Below are 21,293 nucleotides of genomic sequence, written 5' to 3' on the forward strand. Positions count from 1 at the left end.
CAAGGATATTGATGGTATTTACATTGTAGTGGTGACACTGCGTGTGAAGTGAAAAAAGAAAAAAAGAAAAAAAAGGAACTAACAGGGAGAGACAATGAGGAGAGGAATAAAAAAATAATGAATGCATGGGGGGACGGAGCGCCTGTGTTGGATGCGGTGTGAAGATGGGCAGTGATAAAACAGCACTAACAAATAATGAAACAAAAGATAAGTGCCAGAAAGTACTGTTGCGAAGAGACTAGAGAAGCTGTGAATCACTCAACCATCATATCTCCCTGACTTTTCTGGGAGGGAATATCCTCCACTGGGCTGTGAAGGGTAGGTGGCCTCGCCCTCATAGGTGATGGTGGGGTGGTAGCCTTCCTCGTCCACGTAGTACTCCACCTTCAGGAGGCGGGAGTCAGGCAGCTGCACGTAGTAACTGATGGATGAAGAGCGGCAAATAATATCACAAGGATAAGGTCGCTTACAGTTCACTGCCGGCTGTGGCAATGTGAAGTGTTACATGAAAACAAGAAATGTGTATGAGACAGAGGACAACATCAAATTCACAACAGAAAAGTGTGAGAAGGAAGGATCGTCTCTGTCGTTCGGGAAGAATAAAAAAATATTCTTCTGTAAGGTGCTAGCAAATGACTCTCGCCGAACTTTTGCTCGTGAGAGTACTCAAGAATGTTGGCTGAAATCATAATTCTTGGCAGGGTGATTGTAAGTAAGGAAAAAAAAAAAATCGCTATAGTCCTACAGCTTGTTAACGAACGGAGGTAGATGCATGTTTGAAAAACATTCTCCATCCATATCTTAGGATGAAAATGTGTATATTAGCTGCCCAGTGTATTAATTTAATCTGAACCATAGCAGACTATACAGAATTGATCAAATCAACTTTCAGAATTGATACAGATATAAGATAAGTCCGAAAATGATTGGAGGTAAAACAAGTCGTACCGTTGATAACATGAACATGCATAACGAGAACCTGCTGACTCACTTGATAAAATGGGCAAAAAGTGTGATACAAGAGAGGTAGAGTTAAAATAAATAGTTCAAGAATACTGATAGAGCGAGAAAGTCAGCAACGGGTTAGTCACACGAACAATGAACTCCTCTGACCTTTGTTTGGCACTGGAAGAGGAATGAAAGAGGGAAAAAAGACACAGAAGTTCAGGAAGAGATCCAGTGAGAGTAAAAGTAAAAGAAAGGTGTGGTTGTAAGCTATCGTTAAAAATGGTTATAAAACAAGGTGGCCCTCCAAGGGATGTAGTGAACTCACAACATAGAATACACGGAAGAATAAAACAATGTTGCTTTCTTGTTATGAGAATGAACGGATGTTACAGAAGAAATTTGCTACTGAAAAAAAAAAAAAAAAAAAAAAAATCAGACTAACGTTAAAAACAATGACGCTGTTTTATCGGAGACATGAATAAAATACACTTAGTGTAGTGGTACTCTGTTGTTAGGGTAGCTCTGCACTGAGTGGCAAGCCAAAAGATTTCCTGTAAACCGGGAAAGCATTTACGACGCTGGATGGTAATCTTATAACCAACCAACACGTGTTCCTTACGTGACAACAAGTGGGTTGACGGAGGGTTAGTGCCCCTCCCCAGAAAACAACTAACTAAAATTACGAACAAGAAGCCTGGGACCCAGGCCTGACGAAAAGGTGACGACTGAGGACCGAACAAAGGACATGGTACGGATAGCTACATGGAATGTAAGGGGTGCAAATGATGAGGTGAAAGAATGAGCGATTGTCCATGTGCATGAGGATGCGAAAGTGGATGTATGTGGACTAACTGAAATGCTGAACGCATGAGGGAGAGATTGTGAGTAGAATGGGAGTATGGAAGATGTTCAGATTGGCCTGGGAGGAAGGTGAGAGTCCCGGAGGATTGGAAGTCAGGTATAATTATTCCCCTGTAACAAATGGAAAAGGGGAAAAAGAGAGTGGGTGGTATCAGTTGGTTGACGGATTGTGTGGGTATGATTAAAAGTTGGACTACATATGTGTGCGATTGTGTGCGTGTATGCGCCAATGCAAGATCGTGCAAACAGAGGGAGAGAAGAGTTCTGGACAAATGTGGAAGCTTACATGGAAAAGTTTGAAAGGAATGAGAGAGTGTTTTTGATTGGAAATATAAATGGAAAAATAGGGAATGTGAAGGTGGATGAAGTAGTTGGTGAGTGGGGTGTGCCTGCAGAGATGGATGAGGCAGTGCTTTAATGGACATTTGAGCCGGGAGGGGGTTGGTGATAACTAATACCCTCTTCAGGCACAAAATGATCCATAGGTATATGTAGCGAGTGATGAGAAGGGTGGGTGGTGAACTGAATGAAAGGAAGGCAATGACTGATTATGTGTGTGGATGAAAGGATGAGAAGGTGTGTAATGGATGCAAGAGTATATAGAGGTTGGAGGAGTGGACTTTCTGACCACCAGCAAGTGGTGATCAGAATCAAAGTCCAAATGAACTGGAGAAATAGAAGAAGTTGTTGAAGGCCGTGAAGAGTATGTATGACGGTGTTAAGTCTGCAGTTTGTGTGGAGAGTGAACTGAGTGAATTTTTCTATTTGAAGGCTGGATTGAAACAGGGATGCGTCATGTCTCCATGGTTGTTCAATCTGTCTATGGATGGGGCTATACAAAGATACAAGGTAGGGCAGTGGATGTTGGAGCTGCCCTAGTGAGAAAGGGCAGTGTTTGGAAACTCCCTGTACTGTTGTTTGCAGATGATACTGTGTTGTTAAGGGAAGACGAAGGGGAGCTGCAAGGCTTGGTGCATGAGTTTGGGAGAATGTGTAAGAAACGGAATCTAACGGTGAATGTAGGGAAGAGTAATGTTATGGTCTTCGAGAGAAGTGAAGTCAGTAAATGTACTGTGAGGTTAGATGAGGTGGAAATGGAAACTTTAAGTGCATTTAAGTACTTGGGTATTGTGATGAGTAAGGATGGAAGTTTAGAGGGTGAAGTGCTTGAAAGGGTACAACAGAGAAGAAAGGAAGGTTGCTGGTTCTTTAAAAGCATTGATAAAAAACAGGGAAATGAGCATGAAAGTGAAAAAGCTACTGCATGACAATACTGTGATACCAACTCTAACGTATGGAAGTGAAGCTTGGACCTTGCTGGAGTGACAGAAGTCAAGAGTGAGAGCAGTGGAAATGAGTTATTTGAGAGGAGCATGTGGAGTCACATGGAGAGACAGACTGACAAATAAGGAAGTGAATGAGCTTTGTGGTGTAGATGTGGTTCTGATAGGAAGCGTTAGGAGAAACACACTGAGGTGGCCTGCTCATGTGGAGAGGATGGAGAGTGAGAGACTGACAAGGAGAGTGTATGTGAGTGAGGTGGAGGGGGGAAGAGGGAAGGGGAGGCCAAGGATGAGATGGAGGGATGGAGTGGAGAGGTATATGAAAGAGGGGTGTGGGCGCTGGGAGCAAGACAATGAAATGGCGGGAGACAGAGCGACATGGAGGCGATTTGTTTGTGGCCACCCCTCACGGGATTAAGGTGTCTGGAAATAGACAGATAGATAGATAGATCTAGATAGATGAATAAATAAATTTGATTGGCATCACTGATGTTAATGTAAAGATAAGAGTAACGCAGTTTCTGTTGTGAGCCTCAAAAAGGTTATTGTCATAACATGGTTTGCTTGAAAAAAAAAAAAATAGCTTACGAAAGGCAAATGTAGGTGGTGTTAGTGTTTACCTGCCCTGCGTGTTGTCGCCTTCCCTCTGCTCCTGGTGGCCATATTGGTTGCCGGAGTCCACGTCATTCACCTCCCACTGGAAGCTGTACTGGGCGGGGCCGTCCCCGTACTGAGAGGAGGGGGGCTGGTAGCCGTAGCCCTGGTTGTTCTGAGGAGCCGCCACCGCCGCCACCACACACACGGCTACCATAACCACAGCCTGGGGGTAGGGAAAATGGGTTTTTCTAGGATGTGTGTGTTTGATGATAATACTGTTGTATTCATTCGTCTTACAGTTTTTACTGATCTACTTCTCCAGTCATACAAAATCTACATTACTTACGACTGGGCATCAGTGTGCACTAAAAAAAAAAAAATCCTGTGTGTGTGTGTGTGTGTGTGTGTGTGTGTGTGTGTGTGTGTAGTGGAATCAGTGGTTTACCTTCATGTCTGGGAGTGAGGTGAGAGAGTGAGATGCTCAGACACTCTTGCCTCGGCTTTATATAAAGAGCGGCTCAGGCGGGGTAGGAAGGGAGGGGATGGTAGAGGGGAGGGCAGTGGAGAACTGGAAGAGGTAAAAAATTTGCAGCAACTGGCTAGCGAAAGGAGAAGGGAAAGCATCAAGCTAATAAACAATAGGTGAGAACAGAGGTTAGGCTTCGAGTGGGAAAAAAATTCAGACGAAATTGGTAGGAAGAGACCAAAAGAATGAAGGAAGAGTTATGTCGGAAGAGGAAAGATATACAGTGAGACAAGGGATGGACGAGAAACTGAGAGGAACCGAAGGGAAGTACCCTATTGATCAGAGATATGAGGGATTGAGATAGATGTTGGCGAAGGATGGAATAGGAATGGGAAAGACGATGCAGTTAATTTCTAGGACAAGTTGTGCTGTAACACACGGAAGGCTGTGCAGTCAAAGTTCTCTTAACATGTCTTTCTTTTTTTCTTTACCTAACGATTTCTTCTGCTGGATAATATTCTTCAACTGAGAGATGTTTACTGTATTTCCCTACCTTTATATGATTCTCTTTGATATGACAGATCAGGAAGGAAAGTAACTCAGTCGGGGAGAACACACGGGTCGCATAGCGTCACTCACCTTCTGACTTTACGAACAATTGTCCTCCCGTGAAGCCTCCAGGCAGCGGATCATTCTCCCATAAATATATCCATATAGGAATGATAATCTTGTTCCAGGCATGAGTTTTGAGGGCTTCCCCTCGGTTTCTCCACCCCGGGTTGACTCATGATATTACTCTGATCAGGATCAGCCGCAGACATACCACGTGATCATCTGACTGGAACAGGTATTCATGCACAACGCGTGTAATAGGTCTCGACTCAGTCTTACAAAGTAATTGCTAATTGTGTACCCGGTCCCAGCATCTTAGCACTTGGAGTTTTGCATCATGAATTTTGGGAGGGACTGCTATTAGTCTATGTCAGTTTTAACATGACATTTGAGTCAACAGTCTGGGAGGCACTATGTGAACTCCTGCGACTCCATGAGATATCTGTAGGAATTATTTTCCCTATAACCAGTCTGTACCCAGACTCTGAGAGTGCTGTCAAGCGTGAAGTGGGGATATCTGATTTCTTTCTGGGAAGTTAAGGATTAAGTCAGGGATGGCTCCTTGCCCCCTTACTTTTCACCCGTACATGGATTGGTTACTGGGTCGGATGGGAATCGAAATCACTGTGGACTATGATCTGGCAGTTTTATGGTTACTGATCTTGACTTTGCTGATGATGATGCAGTTATCCTAACGGAGTTGCCAGAGACATTTCCGAGTGCTCTCAAGACTGCTGACGAAGAAGGCGAAGTCACGGGGACTGAAGATTTCTTGGCTCAGATCCAAGATCCAGCCATTCAATGACCTGTTGAAGGAAGCAGTACAGTCTGTTCAGTCATGTGAAGACATAGAGATCTTGGAAGGATTCATATATATTGGTAGTGATATCTATAATATTCATTGCTCAGATGACTAGATACTGTAATTCGTCGCACTGGCCTAGCCTATGGTGTTATAGACACTCAATTCTACTATTTGGCGTTATCAGTATTTGTGTAGGACAGAAATCCGCACTTGGAAGGCACTGGCGTAGTCAATATTACTTTATGGGTGTGAGACATAGACTCAAAATTTGGAGCGGCGAATTGACTTCTTTGATACTAAGTGTATTTGCAGGATCATGGGGTGTCATTGGCGTCATGAATTCGCGAGATGGCGTTATTATACAGATGCATGACATTGTATTAATATGGAGACTCAAGATGCATTAATGAAAAAAACAAACAAACAAACAAATATTTATTCAGCTAAGTGCTCCAATCAGGATTGTTTTCAAAGCATTTGCTATTGTTTCACTAGTGATGTGATTGCTGTTATGATGCCTTTGGTGCTTTACTGAATGATATCTTTAGTGTGCTTATAGTTCCCTGCCCATCTCTGTGGCCGTTAGAGTAAGTTCCGCCCACTTCCGGTGATCATACATTGCTTTGTACCTGGCATGAAAAGTTGAGAACAATAATCAGTTGGTGTAGTGCAGCCATGGGAAGAGGATCCCAAGAACAGTGCAGGAGCAGTGAACACCGAAGACCCCATCTTAGCGGCTTGACCACCCAGTCTCTAGCAGTACTACGACCCCCGCATCTTCCCACCGATTGGTGATCGGCAAGCAGTGGACGTCATGCGCAGTTTGTAGTGCAATGGCCAGTGGGCAGCGGTCACCTAGTAACTTCACAGCCGTGTCCCCATTCTCACCACTGACCAGTATTTTCTTTGTGTTTTCTAGGTTTAAGAGTATTAGCTACTTTGATTGCCTGAGTGATTACCTGTTTAAGCTATCTTTTAACGTAAGAATTCATTTTGTTTGTAATCAATAAATTTACAGTTCTTTTTTCTTTGAGCTTGATTAAATGTAATTATCGTGATTCATTTTACCATACTGATCTTACTTAGTTAGCTTACTCCCATTTTGCACAAACTTCTTATATTAATCACGACTGGTAGTTAATCCAAGTTTTTCATATTAATTCATAAATCCATTTGCATCAGCCAGGAAGTAGCATCAGCAAGAACCTAATTTTTTTTATCATTATTGTCGCGTGTCAAAGGTAAGGACACGTTCTCAGAGGCCAACAGTATTAACAGTTCAGCATTCGTTAGTGATTAGTCTCCCCTGTGTGCTGTTGAGAAAGTTTATGAAATTCTTGTCTTTAGAGAATTGGCAACGTAAGCCAGAATAAAGTAAAACTTGCTACTTTATTTCATAAGTTGGTAGCTCTTGTGTTAGTGGTGACTTTCCTTTTTCTCCCATAAGGAGTGGAGATATATTCAATATATTTCTTTTCCCACCGTGACAACTGACGACTCATTGGCAATTCAGTGTAATTTCATTTCCTCACACGGCAACTGGTACGACTGGGGATGTAGCGTACAGTTGTTCTGTGAGACCAAATAGAGGTCAATTACCTGTGCAGTACGTGAACTCTGGTCCCAGATACAGCGGCACCTTACTCATTTCCCTGAATCTGATTCTGCTTATAGGGCAACAAATGATTTGGTCATGCTTGGAGTAAGTCTATCGTTCCTGTCAGGAGATATTTTGGTGAGAAAAAGTGGCTGCTTGAATGCTTGCACGGGGAGTTTTGCATGGATGGAGTTGTAAGGTGATTGTGTCTATGTGCCCAAGGCGTTCACTCTGAGTAAGGGAGTGAGAGAGTTAGTCACTCTGTGCATCTTCTGTCAGTGCCAGTAATTGCAGTGAAGTAGCCCAATATCAGTAGTGTATTCCATGAAGGGCGTTGCGCTACAGATGGGTCAACTTTAATGTAATATGGCTCTTTCTTTTGGAGATCACTTACCTCAATAGTAGTGTACAATGCACCAGGATTATATGTTCAATAACCAGAATAACCATCGTTTCAGCTACACCAGAACCAAAGTACGTGTAACGATCGTCCAGACCGTCCAGACCGTCCCAACCCAGTGAGTGTAGCTATGTTCACCCTTAGTCACCCCAACTCCTGTGACAACGAAGGCAGTCGGTCGTCCGGTGAAAGAATTATTCGTACCGGTATAGCTTGGGGAGCTGTTGGAATGTTGAAATCTGTTTAGAATAATAATATGCTTGCGGTACATACTAAAGTAAAAATTTACAAGCCCATGGTTGGACCAATTTTAATTTATGGCCATGAGTCATGGTACAGTACAATTGCAGCAGATCAGAAAGTATTAGGAATTGAGAATAAGATACTGAGAAGGATTCTTGGGGTAAAGTGCCAAGACAGAGTTACAAATGAAAGAGTAAGGGATATTACGAGAGTGGAACCAGTTGATGAATATGTGAGACTGTCTTGCTGGAAGTGGCTGCGGCACATACATAGAAAAGAAGGCAGTTTAATACAGGATGTGCCAGAGTGGACTGCTAGAGAAAGAAGAGGTAGAGGTAGGCCGAGGGAAACCTGGTTGAGGGCAATGAAAAGAGAAGCAGGAAAGGAGGGTTGGTGGGACCTGAAGGAGATGGCAAGAGACAAATATTGGTGGAGAGAGTTCATCGAGGCACTATGCATCCCGTGGGGTGCCACAGGAAATGATTGACTGATTGATTGATAGCGTTCCAAGCCCCCACCCGAAGTGTTCTCTGGAGGCTAAATCATCGTGCTGAACTTTGGGTTGGTGTGTCCTTTACACCTCCGAGAAGTGAGAAAAAAAAAAAAAAAAAAACAGGATGGGGTAACTATGCAGTAAACGCTGTGGAGTGGTGGGAGAAACTTTTGTCCTTGGTTGTACATAATGGAATGATTCTTATGTGTGAAAGATAAAGAAATGAAGAAGGAAAGGAAGCCAGTCAGTGGGAAAAAACAAAACACAGACAGGACAGTGTGAAGAAGAAAACTAGAACAACTAAGCTGCTAGGCACTGGGGGATATGATTTATAGGAGGCACTGTCACTATTACCAGTTCACTGGCATTTCATTGGTGTCCGTGGCGATGGACGATGTTATATGAAATATTTATTTCTGATAGCAATAAGAAGCACACGACAAAAGAATGTAAGAGGGAGTGTCGTTCGGGGAAAAGAAAGAATTACGATCATGGACACCGTGCTGACAAAGGGTTGTCGGCGAGCTTATACTCGTGATAATAATTCTGAAAGTATAAACAGAGAGGAGGAAGTGGCAAGAAGGAAGTGAGCAAATAGGTGGGATTTAGAAGGGAAGGAAGGTAGGTAGGTGGGTGGGAAGGAAGAGAGAAGAGTGGGGGGAAAGGATAAGTTGTGAAGTTGGAGGCAAAGGCGATGGATAAGAATGTTAACTCCTTCGGTCCAGTGTCGTGTTTTCTCGTTTTATTCTTGTTACCTTCAGATAATTTTACACTATTTTTGGTAAACCTCTTGTAGTGAAGGGGTGCATGAATTCTATACCTAACCCCTCCAGTTCATAAAGTCTCTTCAAGATCCTCATAAAATCTATCTGTAAAAATATAATGAAGAACACGTCATCAGATTGAAGGGGTTAATTCTTTCTTGGCCGCGTCATCTTTTGAATTGTATCCCAAGTAACGGCATACTTTTTATTTTTTTCCCAGCTGGGAGTGACTTACAGGAGCCTGAGTGTTAAAACTGCAACCCATTAAACCACTCATAGTTGGTACCGTTCCAGTATTCTATTTTAGCTAACACCAGACGATTTATTTCAACATCATCTCAGTAGTAGGACCATGATCGTGATAAGTTGGTGCAAAGGAAAATCAGCCAGGGAAGAGAGAGAATCAAGAGCCAGGCAGATGGATGTGAAGGTGAAGATGAGGGGGAAGCTAAAGGTAAATGGATCTAGACAATCTCCCACCACTTTCGTGTCGCCACCTTCTCATAAGACAACAATTCTAGTTTTTTGTTGCACTCGAAAGATCACTGGAGAATAAACTTTTCCCACATGTTGCTAAATATCATTACACAATCTGCCGGTGGGGTGACTAAGGAAAGAGATACAAATTTAGATGAGACTGGGTGACATTCATAGGCAGCAATTACGTACTCGAAAGATCATCGATTAAAATAAAAAAACAAAGCTTCCGCACTTCTTCCTGGCCTGCTTGCCACTACACCTGTCACAGAGGTAACTGAAGAAAATAATACAAAGTTTATAGAGATGCACTGAAGAGCGTGGGACTGAGGTTGGTAGACAGCGATTAAATGCTTTTGCAATACCTGAAAGGTCACTGGGGAAAATAGCTTCTACACGTGTTAATATTTACCACTAACCATTCTACCGAAGGAGAGCGATACAAACCTTAACAGAGTAGGGGTATCAAGAGGATGAGGAATGAGGTTCATGGGCATCGGTTAGATATATTGTGCTATGATTGAGAAATATCCACTCAGGAAAAAAAAAAAAACTTTGCACCTCTCACTGTACTACTTTCCACTAAGCAGTATGAAGCAGATCTGATGAAGGAAAATGATACGACTTAATTTCATACGCCCGAGGACTTTAACTTTTCTTTCAGCTTTGCAGATGTACGACTTTATTCAGCTTAAGGCTGAAGCCTGGTAGTGAGGCGGATACAAGCACCGGTATCTGACCTGTTGACATTACTAGAGATCTTCCCTTACCTGAACAGACACATCTGGTGGTATCAAGACATAAAAAGTACTTCCTCTTGGTGAAGGGTGTGAGGGAGCAGCACTGAGGGAACTGGGGAGTGAGGCAGCCTTGTTCTCATGTATGGGAAGTGAATGGGGTTTTTGTGTGCAATTTAGCCTACTCAGGGTTATGGGAGGGAGGAAGAGAGAAGGACTGTGAATGAGGTGGTTGTGTGTGTGTGTGCAGTTGGCTTTCCTTCTATCTCAGTCTGTCTGTCTGTCACTCTTATAGTCTGTGAAATTCTCTACAGTGGAGTCTCAGAATGTGTAATCATATGTATCCGAACATCGCTATGTAAGGCTGTCTTAATTCTCTGAGATCAAGGACGAAAAACTGTACCAATTGGAATGACTTTGGAGAACAATACAAATTTCAGTAAGGTAGGGATATCATGAGGATGGGGAGTGAGGATCATAGACAACAATTACACATGTTTTGCTATGGTAATCGAGAAATATCCACTGAGGAAATACAAAAGGGCCTCTGCACTTCAAATTGTACTACTTATCACAAAATATTATAGAGCAGATTTGATGAAAAAAAAGGATACACATTTAACTTTTTACGCCGGAGGACTTTAGTTTTCATGTTAGTTTTTATTAGTTCTCATGCTGATACTGGACGATTTTCTTCAGCTTAAGGGTGGAGTCTGGCAGTGAAGCGGTATTATCACTTAACGTATATCTGACCACCATTGCATAAGGTGGTTCGAATTTCTTTAAGGTCAAGTTTCTAGGTCTATTATTCTGCCTTTACCAGTTTTTCGTGCGATAACTTTTTAATTCTATGTATTTTGCCTTCAGTGTGAGGAGGTGTCAGTCTTATATTTCCTGTGTCTGGACGTTTTATGTGACATTGTAAACTTTATGCTTCCCCCACAGGATGCAAGATGGGTAGGGGCTACATGATATACCTGTATCTCTCTCTCTCTCTCTCTCTCTCTCTCTCACACACACACACACACACACACACACACACACACACACACACACACACACACACCTACAGTCTTGTGTAAAGTAATACGCACAAAAGTACAAGCATAACATTTGTGTGATGCCTGTTAAAATAAGAGAATAAAGGCTAAATATTAATGGTACAATTAATTACATACTACCATGTAATTAAGATCAATGATGGCGTGAGGCAGATGGTTAGGGCAGGTGGGTGAGGCAGGAGGGTCGAGCAGGTGGGTGAGGCAGGAGGGTCGAGCAGGTGGGTGAGGCAGGAGGGTCGAGCAGGTGGGTGAGGCAGGAGGGTGGGGCAGGTGGGTGAGGGAGGAGGATGGGGCAGGAGAGTGAGGTAGAAGGGTAAGGCAGTTGGATGAAGTAGATGGGTGAGGTAGATGAATGAGGCAGGAGTGTGAGGTAGGTGAGTGAGGCAGTGCGTGAGGCAGGTGGGACTGGTAGCTGGGTGAGGCAGGCAGCTTATATAGGTGGGTGAGACAGGTAAGCGAGTAGCTGGGTGAGGCATTGAAGTGAGGCAGGAGAGTGAGGCTGGAGTGGGTAATGTGTGTGATGTAGGTGAGTGAGGCAGGTGGGTAAAGCAGGTGGATGGAGCAGGTGGATGAAGCAGGTGGGTAAAACAGGTGGGCGAGAGAAGTTAGAGAGACATATTTTGTGAGGCAGGTGGACGAGGCAGGTGGATAAGGCAGGCAGATGAGGCAGGTGGATAAGGCAGGCAGATGAGGCAGGTGGATAAGGCAGGCAGATGAGGCAGGTGGGTGAGTAAGGTGGATGAGACCGGTGGGTGAGAAAAAGCTGCTAGAAGTGCCCTGGACTATATAACCGGAATGAGTTGCAGTCCTCACGTACAGCATGACAGGTGTCCCGTATGGCGTGTAAAACCGTCTGTAGATATACTTTGTTCATTTTAACTTGGCTGAGATTTCTGTCCTTTTGTAGTAGCTTATTTCATACAGCTCAGTGACGGAAGGAGACAATACTACTGCTGCACTTCCTCTCCATAGCACTTCTTCGTGACTAGCACCACATTTCATTGCTGATTTCTTTTTGTAGCTCAGCATTCAAGATGGAAAGATGGCAATTTTAAGCCACGTCAGAGTGAACAGTGTATAGAAAGGATGATAAAATAAACTTATTCTGAAAGGATTCATTTGGGTTGCTCCTTACCCCTTTAGTACGAGAGGCCTTTCCTAACCTGAATAACTATTTTTTGGTGCTTGTAAAATTAGAAGAATAGTGTCATCAAACAGAAAGGGTCATTTTTCTTTTTAAGTGGGTTCGATCGGGGTACATACACGACAACCAGTTTCCTGAGGTCCAGATGTCTTCCTACGTGGCTTGTACCTTCAAATGTCATCCCTGCAGCACCAGTACCCACCGTCTATATTGAACACATGCGAGGGCTTTATCACCCAGGGCTGGTGTGAGGGTATTTGCAAAGCTGTGTTTTTACGAGAAGGTTGGTGTGGATGAGCTGCAAAGACTGAGTTCGTGGAGGAAGAGAGACTGATGGGTGTGGAAAGATGGGTGGAATGGGATTGGTGGATGAAGATTGTGGGGTGGATGAAGAGTGAGGGGTGGATGAAGACTGAGGGGTGGATGAAGATTGAGGGGTGGATGAAGAGTAAGGAGTGGATGAAAAGTAAGGGTTGGATGATGAGTGAGTGGTGGATGAAGAGTAAGGGGTGGATGAGGAGTGAGGGGTGGATGAGGAGTGAGGGGTGGATGGCATTAACGATGGATGAAGCGAGCGGGGCGGTGGCGGGTGTCTGTGGCCACTTTCCCTCTCACTTAGAAGGTAAAGTGGAGCACCTCAGCCCACTCCACCTCTCGCGGCCAGGGTAGAGAGAGAGAGAGAGAGAGAGAGAGAGAGAGAGAGAGAGAGAGAGAGAGAGAGAGAGAGAGAGAGAGAGAGAGAGAGAGAGAGAGAGAGAGAGAGAGAGAGAGAGAGAAGTCAGAGGATGGTGTGATGACAGTTTAAATGAAAATGGGGAACAGCACTTAGGAGGGAAAGTAGGTGGAGGGAAGAGGAGAGGGAGGTGAGAGCAAGAGAGGGTGGGGAGAGGGAGAGAGAGAATGTAGGGAGGGAGAATGGGAGGGGGTGGGAACAAGACAGGGAGATAGGGAGAACAGGTGAAAATGAGAGGACATGTGAGTGATGGAATGAATGGGTAAGAAGGTGAAAGAAGCAGAGGATGAGAGAAGGTGAAGAGACAGTGAGGCCTGAGGAAAGGAGATAATAGGGAAGAAATGGTGATGAGAGAGAGAGAGAGAGAGAGAGAGAGAGAGAGACAACGAAGTAGTAATAAAATGAGGTACGATAGTTGATATATAAATATATATAAATATATATATATATATATAAATATATATATATATATATATATATATATATATATATATATATATATATATATATATATATATATATATATATATATATATATATATATAAATGAGCTTAGATGGAAAAATAAGATATAAACTAATGAAACATCCTAAGTGAAAAGGAAGGAAGTGAAAACTGAATAAGGGAGGAAGGAGGAGAGTTGGTGAAGGAAGAGGTGAAGTAAGTTGAAAAATGACGTTAAGTATAGGAAACAAAATAGTTAATGAAAGAGAGAAGATGGAAGTGAAGTAAACCACTAGAACAAAGAATGGGAGGCAAATTAATATTATTTAAGGGAAGAAGCAAACATAGAAAACACACACACACACACACACACACACACACACACACACACACACACACACACACACACACACACACACACACACACACACACACACACACACACACACACACACACACACACACACACACACGCACACACAACTAAACCAGGAAGTGGTCAGGGTAGAGAAGACAAAATGAACTCTTTCCTGGTCGCGTCTCTTCTCGAATTTTGTTGCGCCTAATACCAGACGTTTTCATTAGCTGAGAAAAAATCATAGCAGCCTGCAAATGTAAAATGAGTACAAGGGGAAATGGTGAAAAGGATAACAGAAGAGACGAAAATGATACGAGAGGACAAAAGAGTGAGGAAATATCTGTTACTTTTTTTCTGTTTGCTTCTTATCTCCCTGTCTATGTGCGTATTAGTCTTGTGTGTCATTATAAATTATCAAATCCTATTAGAGTTCCTATATATCTTTCCCTGATACCGCTTGAGTTCAATATTTCATTCCTACTGACTTATTTACCGTCCTTCTCCTTAAAAATTTTCCTCCTATCCCATATTTTTCCGGCGACTTTCTTCCTAAATCTTGGTCGACATACTGTAACTCCACAACTCAAACTATATGAGACATGCCTTACTTCAATTATGTTATATACGTGTTTTATATAATCTGACAAACTGGGGAAGATGCTGGAGTTCTTGACTGTACCCAAATAATTCGTTCATTCAGTAATGCCTTTGTTTAGGCTGTCGTCCCAGTTTTTAAGCAACTTGTTCTTGATTCTCCTACATCACTCTGCTTCTTAACTTGTTACAATTTCCACACTGTATCACTCTCCTTGTTCGTTTGCTTCTCTTGCTATCATGATAATTTACAGGCAGTTTACTCCCTCTTTCTTATGTCCTCCATAATCTCTTCTCTTCAGTCATGCCTCTCCCTAGTCATCTATCTCCTTACATTCTGTCTTTCTTACATGTCTCCTTTCTGCTCCCACTAAGCTGCTGCCTCAATTTTTTTGTGTTCTGACCTATATCGTATACAGTTGGTCTTCCTCCTTTCTAGCAATGCCCTTCTAACCTACTGTTTACCAACCAGATTCACTCCCTTCCCCTTTCCCTACTTGCTTCCTCCAGTTATATCACTCCTCTCGTCCAGTCCCTCCCCTCCCCTCCCTACCTCTCTCCTCTCTCACTCCTCCCTTTCCCTCCTTGCTACCGCACCTGAGCCATTCTATATATAAGGCAGAGGTTTGAGTGTCTGGGCATCGCACTCTCTCATCTCACTCCCAGACATGAAGGTAAACCGGTGCCCTCATTACACACGCACACACACACACACACACACACACACACACACACACACACACACGGGTTAACTTCTTATACTCACTGATGTTAAGTTTCATTTAACGCACACGCATCTACACGATTATTCCCGCAAAGGACAAATCACAACCCTTAGGCTAAGTAATGGCACGATGTAGGATATACAGTATTATCATCCTGCAAGACAGTTATTCTGGATCGCCTCAAGCGGAGCAGCATCACGGCTCTTACACATTTTCCATCCCACCAGGCCGTGGTTATGGTAGCCGTGTGTGTGGTGGCGGCGGCGGCGGCTCCTCAGAACAGCCAGGGCTACGATTACCAACCCCCCTCCTCTGAGTACGGGGACGGCCCAGCCAATTATAACTTCCAGTGGGAGGTGGACGACTCGGACTCCGGCAACTACTACGGCCACCAGGAGCAGAGGGAAGGCTACAACACACAGGGCAGGTAATTCTAGCTGTGACGGTTTTGTTGACTGTTATCAGACGTTCTGCCTCACAATAGTGGCTGCTCTGAGCTTAGTAGGAACACCTAAAATGCACTTGGTAACACATTGTCAGTTAAAGTGTTGCACGAAATAATGAACTTATGTGTCACCCCAAGCTAATGTGGAGTTTAGATGAAGAGCACCATTTTCACCTTTCCTCTATCACCACCCTTCCTCTATCCCCTGGTTTTAGATATAAGGGCCATTGCAGAACTGGAAGAGTCGATGAAAACCCTATAATGTAACATCCCATTCTTATTATTATCCCCAACTCTGCCATGACGGACGGCTGTGGCGTGTCTTAATGGCGAATTGGCTTCTTAAAGGCACTAATGAGAAAAAGAGATGTGTTAGGCCAAACATCAAGGTCAGCTGGTGATGGAGGTAAAGGCATTGCTTCGCTTCAGATGGCTGTCACCCATACTACCAGTTCCGTAAGGACCTAATATCCCAAGCCAAATAATAGAAGAGTGGTGACAGACCATTGCCTAACCCTGAGGGCGAATACTGATATTTTATATTTTTGACGCCTAGAACCTGTAAGTTACTTGATCTACCAATTCATCAGATAGTTATACGTCTGCCACAGTGCCCAAATACTGCTATAAATGTGGCAGTATACTGACGACTGAATAAGTTTCTACACCCAGCTCTAGCTTTATGTGTGTCATAATGCAAAAAGGCAGTATATTACCTCACTTAACGATCACCTGATGATTTATTCCAGCTCACCATTTCTACTGACACTGCCAGGACAAGACATTTTTTTACTGTCGTTCTCATAGCAGTCTGAATTTTTGTTGTCTCTGCCAGAGTCCAGTTCAACGTTCCATATCTTTCTGTCTATCTGTCTATCTGTCTGTTTGTCTATCTATCCATATGTATATCCACCTATCTATCTATATCTGTATTTATCTGTCTATATGTGTATCCGTCTATCTATTGATCTGTCTGTTTATTTTTTCTTGCTTTTACTGCTTTTACTTTAATTAAATGCAAGAATAACTTTTGCGAGAATGCATCGTCATTATAGTTTACTTTCAGGTAACATAAAGCTCAGTAATATTTTTCTTAACTGTCGATCTATGGTATCTTCAACAATTGTTTTTGATTAGAGATAAACCATGATCCCTCCAGGCTATTACTGTGAAATCAACGAAAAGAAAACTTTTTTTTTAACACTTTAAAGCGACTGATACTACTTCTAAAAAGTACTCAGACAAAACCAGTCTGTAATGAAGAGTTGGACAGGACTGTTATTTATAAATAAACACAACTTGCTCTGTGTGAGTTTAGTTAGAAAGTAAAACAACAAATAAACATGGATGTTTCTAGTTGCACCTCTTCCCTCAGTTACTACGTGCAACTGCCTGACTCCCGCCTCCTGAAGGTGGAGTACTACGTGGACGAGCAAGGCTACCACCCCACCATCACCTATGAGGGCGAGGCCACCTACCCTTCACAGCCCAGTGGAGGATATTCCCTCCCAGAAAACTCAGGGAGATATGATGGTTGAGTGATTCACAGCTTCTCTAGTCTACTGATTATCCTGCTTTCTGGTACACAGATTTTGTTGCAGTAGTTGTTAGTGATCTCTGTTTTACTATGCCTCTTCACGTCTCATCTCACATTATAGTCTCTCACTCTCGCACATATTTATCATTTAAGATTTTCTGTCCCCACTGTCTGTTCTTAATTTCTTTCTATCTCTTTAATTCTGCATTATTTCCTTTTTTCCCTCTCGTCAATTGCATATCCTCTCCAGCACACCGTCCTCTCCCCCCAGTTTCTCCCATAATGGTTCACTTTCTCACATAAATTCCTCTCATACCGTACATCTCAAAGCTTGGCATCCATCTTAGTTTTCTTTCGTGTTATCTGTTTTCCTGTTCCAGCAGACTATTACACACCCACTCTTACACGTTTAGGCTCGCACACGCCTCCTATGCATCTGTTTTAACATACTTCGTCCAACATATATCTTTTCCCAAGCTTTGCCTCGCTCATTCCAACATACCGACGCAAACCAGCTTCCATTCAAAGTGTCCCTCCCACAAGCATCCCTTACACCTTCCCGTCATGCGGTCAGGTTCTCTCTCCTTAGTATAGCACCATTATTACTGTATACGAAACATATCATCCCATATCTGGAGGAATGTATGGTCGACCGAAACTTGTTATGTTGCTTATCGATAAGATTTATTTTTTATACTGATTATATATGAGTGCACTTATATATTTTATTGAAATACTATATTTTTGTAATAATATTATATGATTGCAATGCTGTACTATTTTCTGTTATTGTATAAAATACAGTGTTTGTGAATCATAAATGGCAGTGTTTTCATGGTGGAATACCCTGAAACATAAACAGAAGATTGTATGTATATAGTGACTGGTTTTCTCACGTCTGATTGCTCTGATATTGTGGAAACTTGAGGACAAACCATTCTATATAACATGGGTCTTTTTACACTTACAGCAAAAGCTTTGAATGTACTGTACATATGTGTGTGTGAGTATAGTCAGGTGGCTCCGTATATCCTTGGTGAACAGACTGCTTAATCTATGTGCAGGACGGATTTATGAGAAACGAATGATGAAGTGCTTATGTTTTCGCATACGAACGCCCAGGTGGTAGTGTGTGTGTGTGTGTGTGTGTGTGTGTGTGTGTGTGTGTGTGTGTGTGTGTGTGTGTGTGTGTGTGTGTGTGCTTTATGAGTGTTAGGTGTGTTCATATGCAGTGTTTTATGAGTCATGTGTAGCGCTGCATGTCGTGTGTGTGTGTGTGTGTGTGTGTGTGTGTGTGTGTGTGTGTGTGTGTGTTTTGAGGAGTTAAGGAGTGAAGAACTGTGAGGTGCTGAGATGTGAAACGACTCAGACATACCAACCCTACCACAATACCCAACAATTTTGTCCTCTACGTCGTCTGATGTGTAAGTCGCCACTGGGAGAGGTTTATTCTATATACTGATGGAGACCATAAAATGTGAGGGCTAAGAGATGAGCAGAAAGGAGAGAAGAGATGATGGAGAGTGGGTCAGAGCTCTTTATCACCGAGTATCATCATCTTCATTCTGTTTTCCTTAAATCGTGGAAAATATTGTGAAGGTAAAAGTGTGATGTAGCTGCTTATTTTTTTTTTTTTGGTGAATGGAGGTTGCGCTTCTGCCAAGACATTTTCAGATTTTCAGTACTTATGGAACATTGTGAAAATATTATCTGTATTGTGATGTACTCTTGTTATATTAGCAGTGCTGTTTCTATGAGCAGATGGTGTTGATAATACTAAAGCTATGAAGATGATCATTATTGTGAACATTTTTCAGGTATACTGCAACAGAAAGAGATGCGCAGTGGCGGCGAAAGAAGAGTGAAGGGACGAGACCACTTACATCATGAGAGGATAACAGGGTAAATTCTAGAGAATGCACCCAGTTTTACACCAAGATGGTCAGAGCGCTGTATCAATCTCCTCGCTATAGCATGACATTTTCAGCTCTATTAATGTACCATGATTATTTTCTTTTCTTGGTTTCAGTTAATACAGGCTGTTCACTCCCGACCATGCAAAAAATGAAAGCCGTGGAGTAAGACAGTAATAAGGTGACGAATATATACATGCACACCATTAAAGAGTGATAGTGTATACAATATTTCCTACATTTAAAAAGAGAAAGAGAGAAAAAAAATAACGATGACGAATGGTAGAATGAACAGATGAAGTGAGTACTGAGATGCATATAATAAGGAATGCACCCACTTTAGTTTACCGTTCTTTGTGTCTTATCGGCACCGTAAAGCTTTTTTTTTTCCTTTTTTCTTTTTGTACGTACCATTAGGTCTGTCAGGTGCGAGGGCATGAATGATAAATGAATGAAGGGATATTTCTTTTTTACGGGACACTCTACATATTGCTCTACTTTAGTGTTTGCTTGTTTTTGGCACACTCTTACCACACCCACCACGCCCATCATACCACTAAACTCCTGCCACACCCACTGCACTTCTACCGCTCCCACCACACCACCAAACTCCCACCACACCCACTGCACTTCTACCATACCCACTACACCTTTACCATTGTACCAAACTCCTACCACATCCACCACACTCACTACGTCAGCCACACTGTTGCCACACAAATAGCATCCACCAAACTCCGATCACACCCATTACACCCACCACACTCCTACCACACCCGCCGCAGTCCTTCTATTCCCTCTACACCCACGACATCCACGACACTCCTGCCACACCCGTCACACTCCTACCACACCCACCTCATCCACCACACTCCAACCATGCCCATTACTCCCACCACACCCACGACACTCCTAAGACACCCACCTCATTTACTACATCCACTACACTCACCACACTACACTCACCGCATTCATTCCACACACACCAAAATCCTTCCACACCTTTACCACACACACTACACTCACCACACTCCTACCACAGCCTCATCACCCACGGCACTCCTACCACAAACACTACACCTTCAGTATGACATTCCTACCACACCCACCGCGCACCTACCACACCCAACACATTCTTACCACACTCACCAAACACTTTTCAACTCATGTCGTTACCACTGTATCGTTCTGATCTGTACCCCACGCCCTCACCCCCTCCTTGGTTAGGCTAATTGTTTTTCCAAGGTATTTTCCTACCGTTTTTTGTTGTCTTCACAGAAAGATACAGTTTGCAGCATTAGATAACTAACAAAACACGGCGTCACTTGTCCGGCATGGATTATGGTGTACTTTTATGCTATTTCTGACATGAAGTGTAGTAATACTCGTATTCTTACGGTAAAATGGCATTTGTCCTTATTAGTTATGCTTCAGTTTACATGTATGTGGTACATATTGAAAACAATTATTTCCAGGGATCTGTGACGTCACCATGCAAACATGCAGATTGGTGGGTGGTACAGTATTCTATTACAGTACTGATAGTGTAGGGATAACTAAGCGAATCGTTACTATTATCGTACTTCAAAAAAAAAAAAAAAATAGTCATATTGTCCTGGGGTATGGTAATGAAGAATTCGGCCGGGAACGGCAATGCCTCACGCGCAAAAATTCGAATCCAAGAGGTGACTGACGATTTTTCTATCACGTAAAATGCTACCTGGGGCTTTGGTTGGTCTTCTACGACTTAAATGTTCTCGATTGCATTAATCTAGATTTGGGCCCTAACCCTCCGGAAAGACTAATATGGAATTGGTTCTTTACAGTTATATTGCCTCTGAACAAGTAAACAGGCCTATTAAGATCCTCGGTGCTCTGACAAGACATACTGACAGTCTGAAATGATAGCATTTTTTTTTTTTTTACTGCGTGCGAGCTCATTCGTTAAGCCAATTAAATAAAACTGAAGTTCTTATTGTAACTGCCAGGCGAAGATCAACCCGCTACCATGACTTGGCACACTCATGACTAGAACGTTAGACTAAAATGTCATGAA

General features: G+C 42.8%; 2 protein-coding genes across 2 annotated transcripts; one reads left to right on the forward strand and one right to left on the reverse strand.

The window, feature by feature from the left end:
• Positions 1 to 258: 258 nt before the first annotated feature.
• Positions 259 to 3,903, reverse strand: LOC145409215 (pro-resilin-like). Its single transcript, XM_080279701.1, has 2 exons — positions 3,713 to 3,903; positions 259 to 421 (listed from the first exon to the last, which is right to left on the reverse strand). Exons 1-2 carry the CDS (start codon positions 3,901 to 3,903, stop codon positions 259 to 261), a joined length of 354 nt encoding a protein of 117 aa, XP_080135827.1.
• A 1,245-nt stretch (positions 3,904 to 5,148) lies between these two features.
• On the forward strand, positions 5,149 to 17,325 carry LOC145409216 (uncharacterized). Its single transcript, XM_080279702.1, has 4 exons — positions 5,149 to 5,274; positions 7,628 to 7,687; positions 15,570 to 15,769; positions 17,163 to 17,325. Exons 1-4 carry the CDS (start codon positions 5,149 to 5,151, stop codon positions 17,323 to 17,325), a joined length of 549 nt encoding a protein of 182 aa, XP_080135828.1.
• The last annotated feature ends 3,968 nt before the right edge of the window (positions 17,326 to 21,293 follow it).

The sequence above is a fragment of the Coenobita brevimanus genome, chromosome 80 (genome assembly GCF_032717465.1).
Source record: "Coenobita brevimanus isolate Jiangsu-jjx chromosome 80, ASM3271746v2, whole genome shotgun sequence".
Classification (NCBI taxonomy): domain Eukaryota; kingdom Metazoa; phylum Arthropoda; class Malacostraca; order Decapoda; family Coenobitidae; genus Coenobita; species Coenobita brevimanus.

Excerpts from the sequence above, each read along its gene's own strand:
- LOC145409215 (XM_080279701.1), bottom strand. The coding sequence starts at position 3,903 with ATGGTAGCCGTGTGTGTGGTGGCGGCGGTGGCGGCTCCTCAGAACAAC. Across the intron at positions 422-3,712 it reads GGCGACAACACGCAGGGCAG|TTACTACGTGCAGCTGCCTG; the intron begins GTAAACACTAAC and ends TTCATCCATCAG.
- LOC145409216 (XM_080279702.1), top strand. The coding sequence starts at position 5,149 with ATGACATTTGAGTCAACAGTCTGGGAGGCACTATGTGAACTCCTGCGA. Across the intron at positions 5,275-7,627 it reads AGAGTGCTGTCAAGCGTGAA|CTACACCAGAACCAAAGTAC; the intron begins GTGGGGATATCT and ends CCATCGTTTCAG. Across the intron at positions 15,770-17,162 it reads GGCTACAACACACAGGGCAG|TTACTACGTGCAACTGCCTG; the intron begins GTAATTCTAGCT and ends CTCTTCCCTCAG.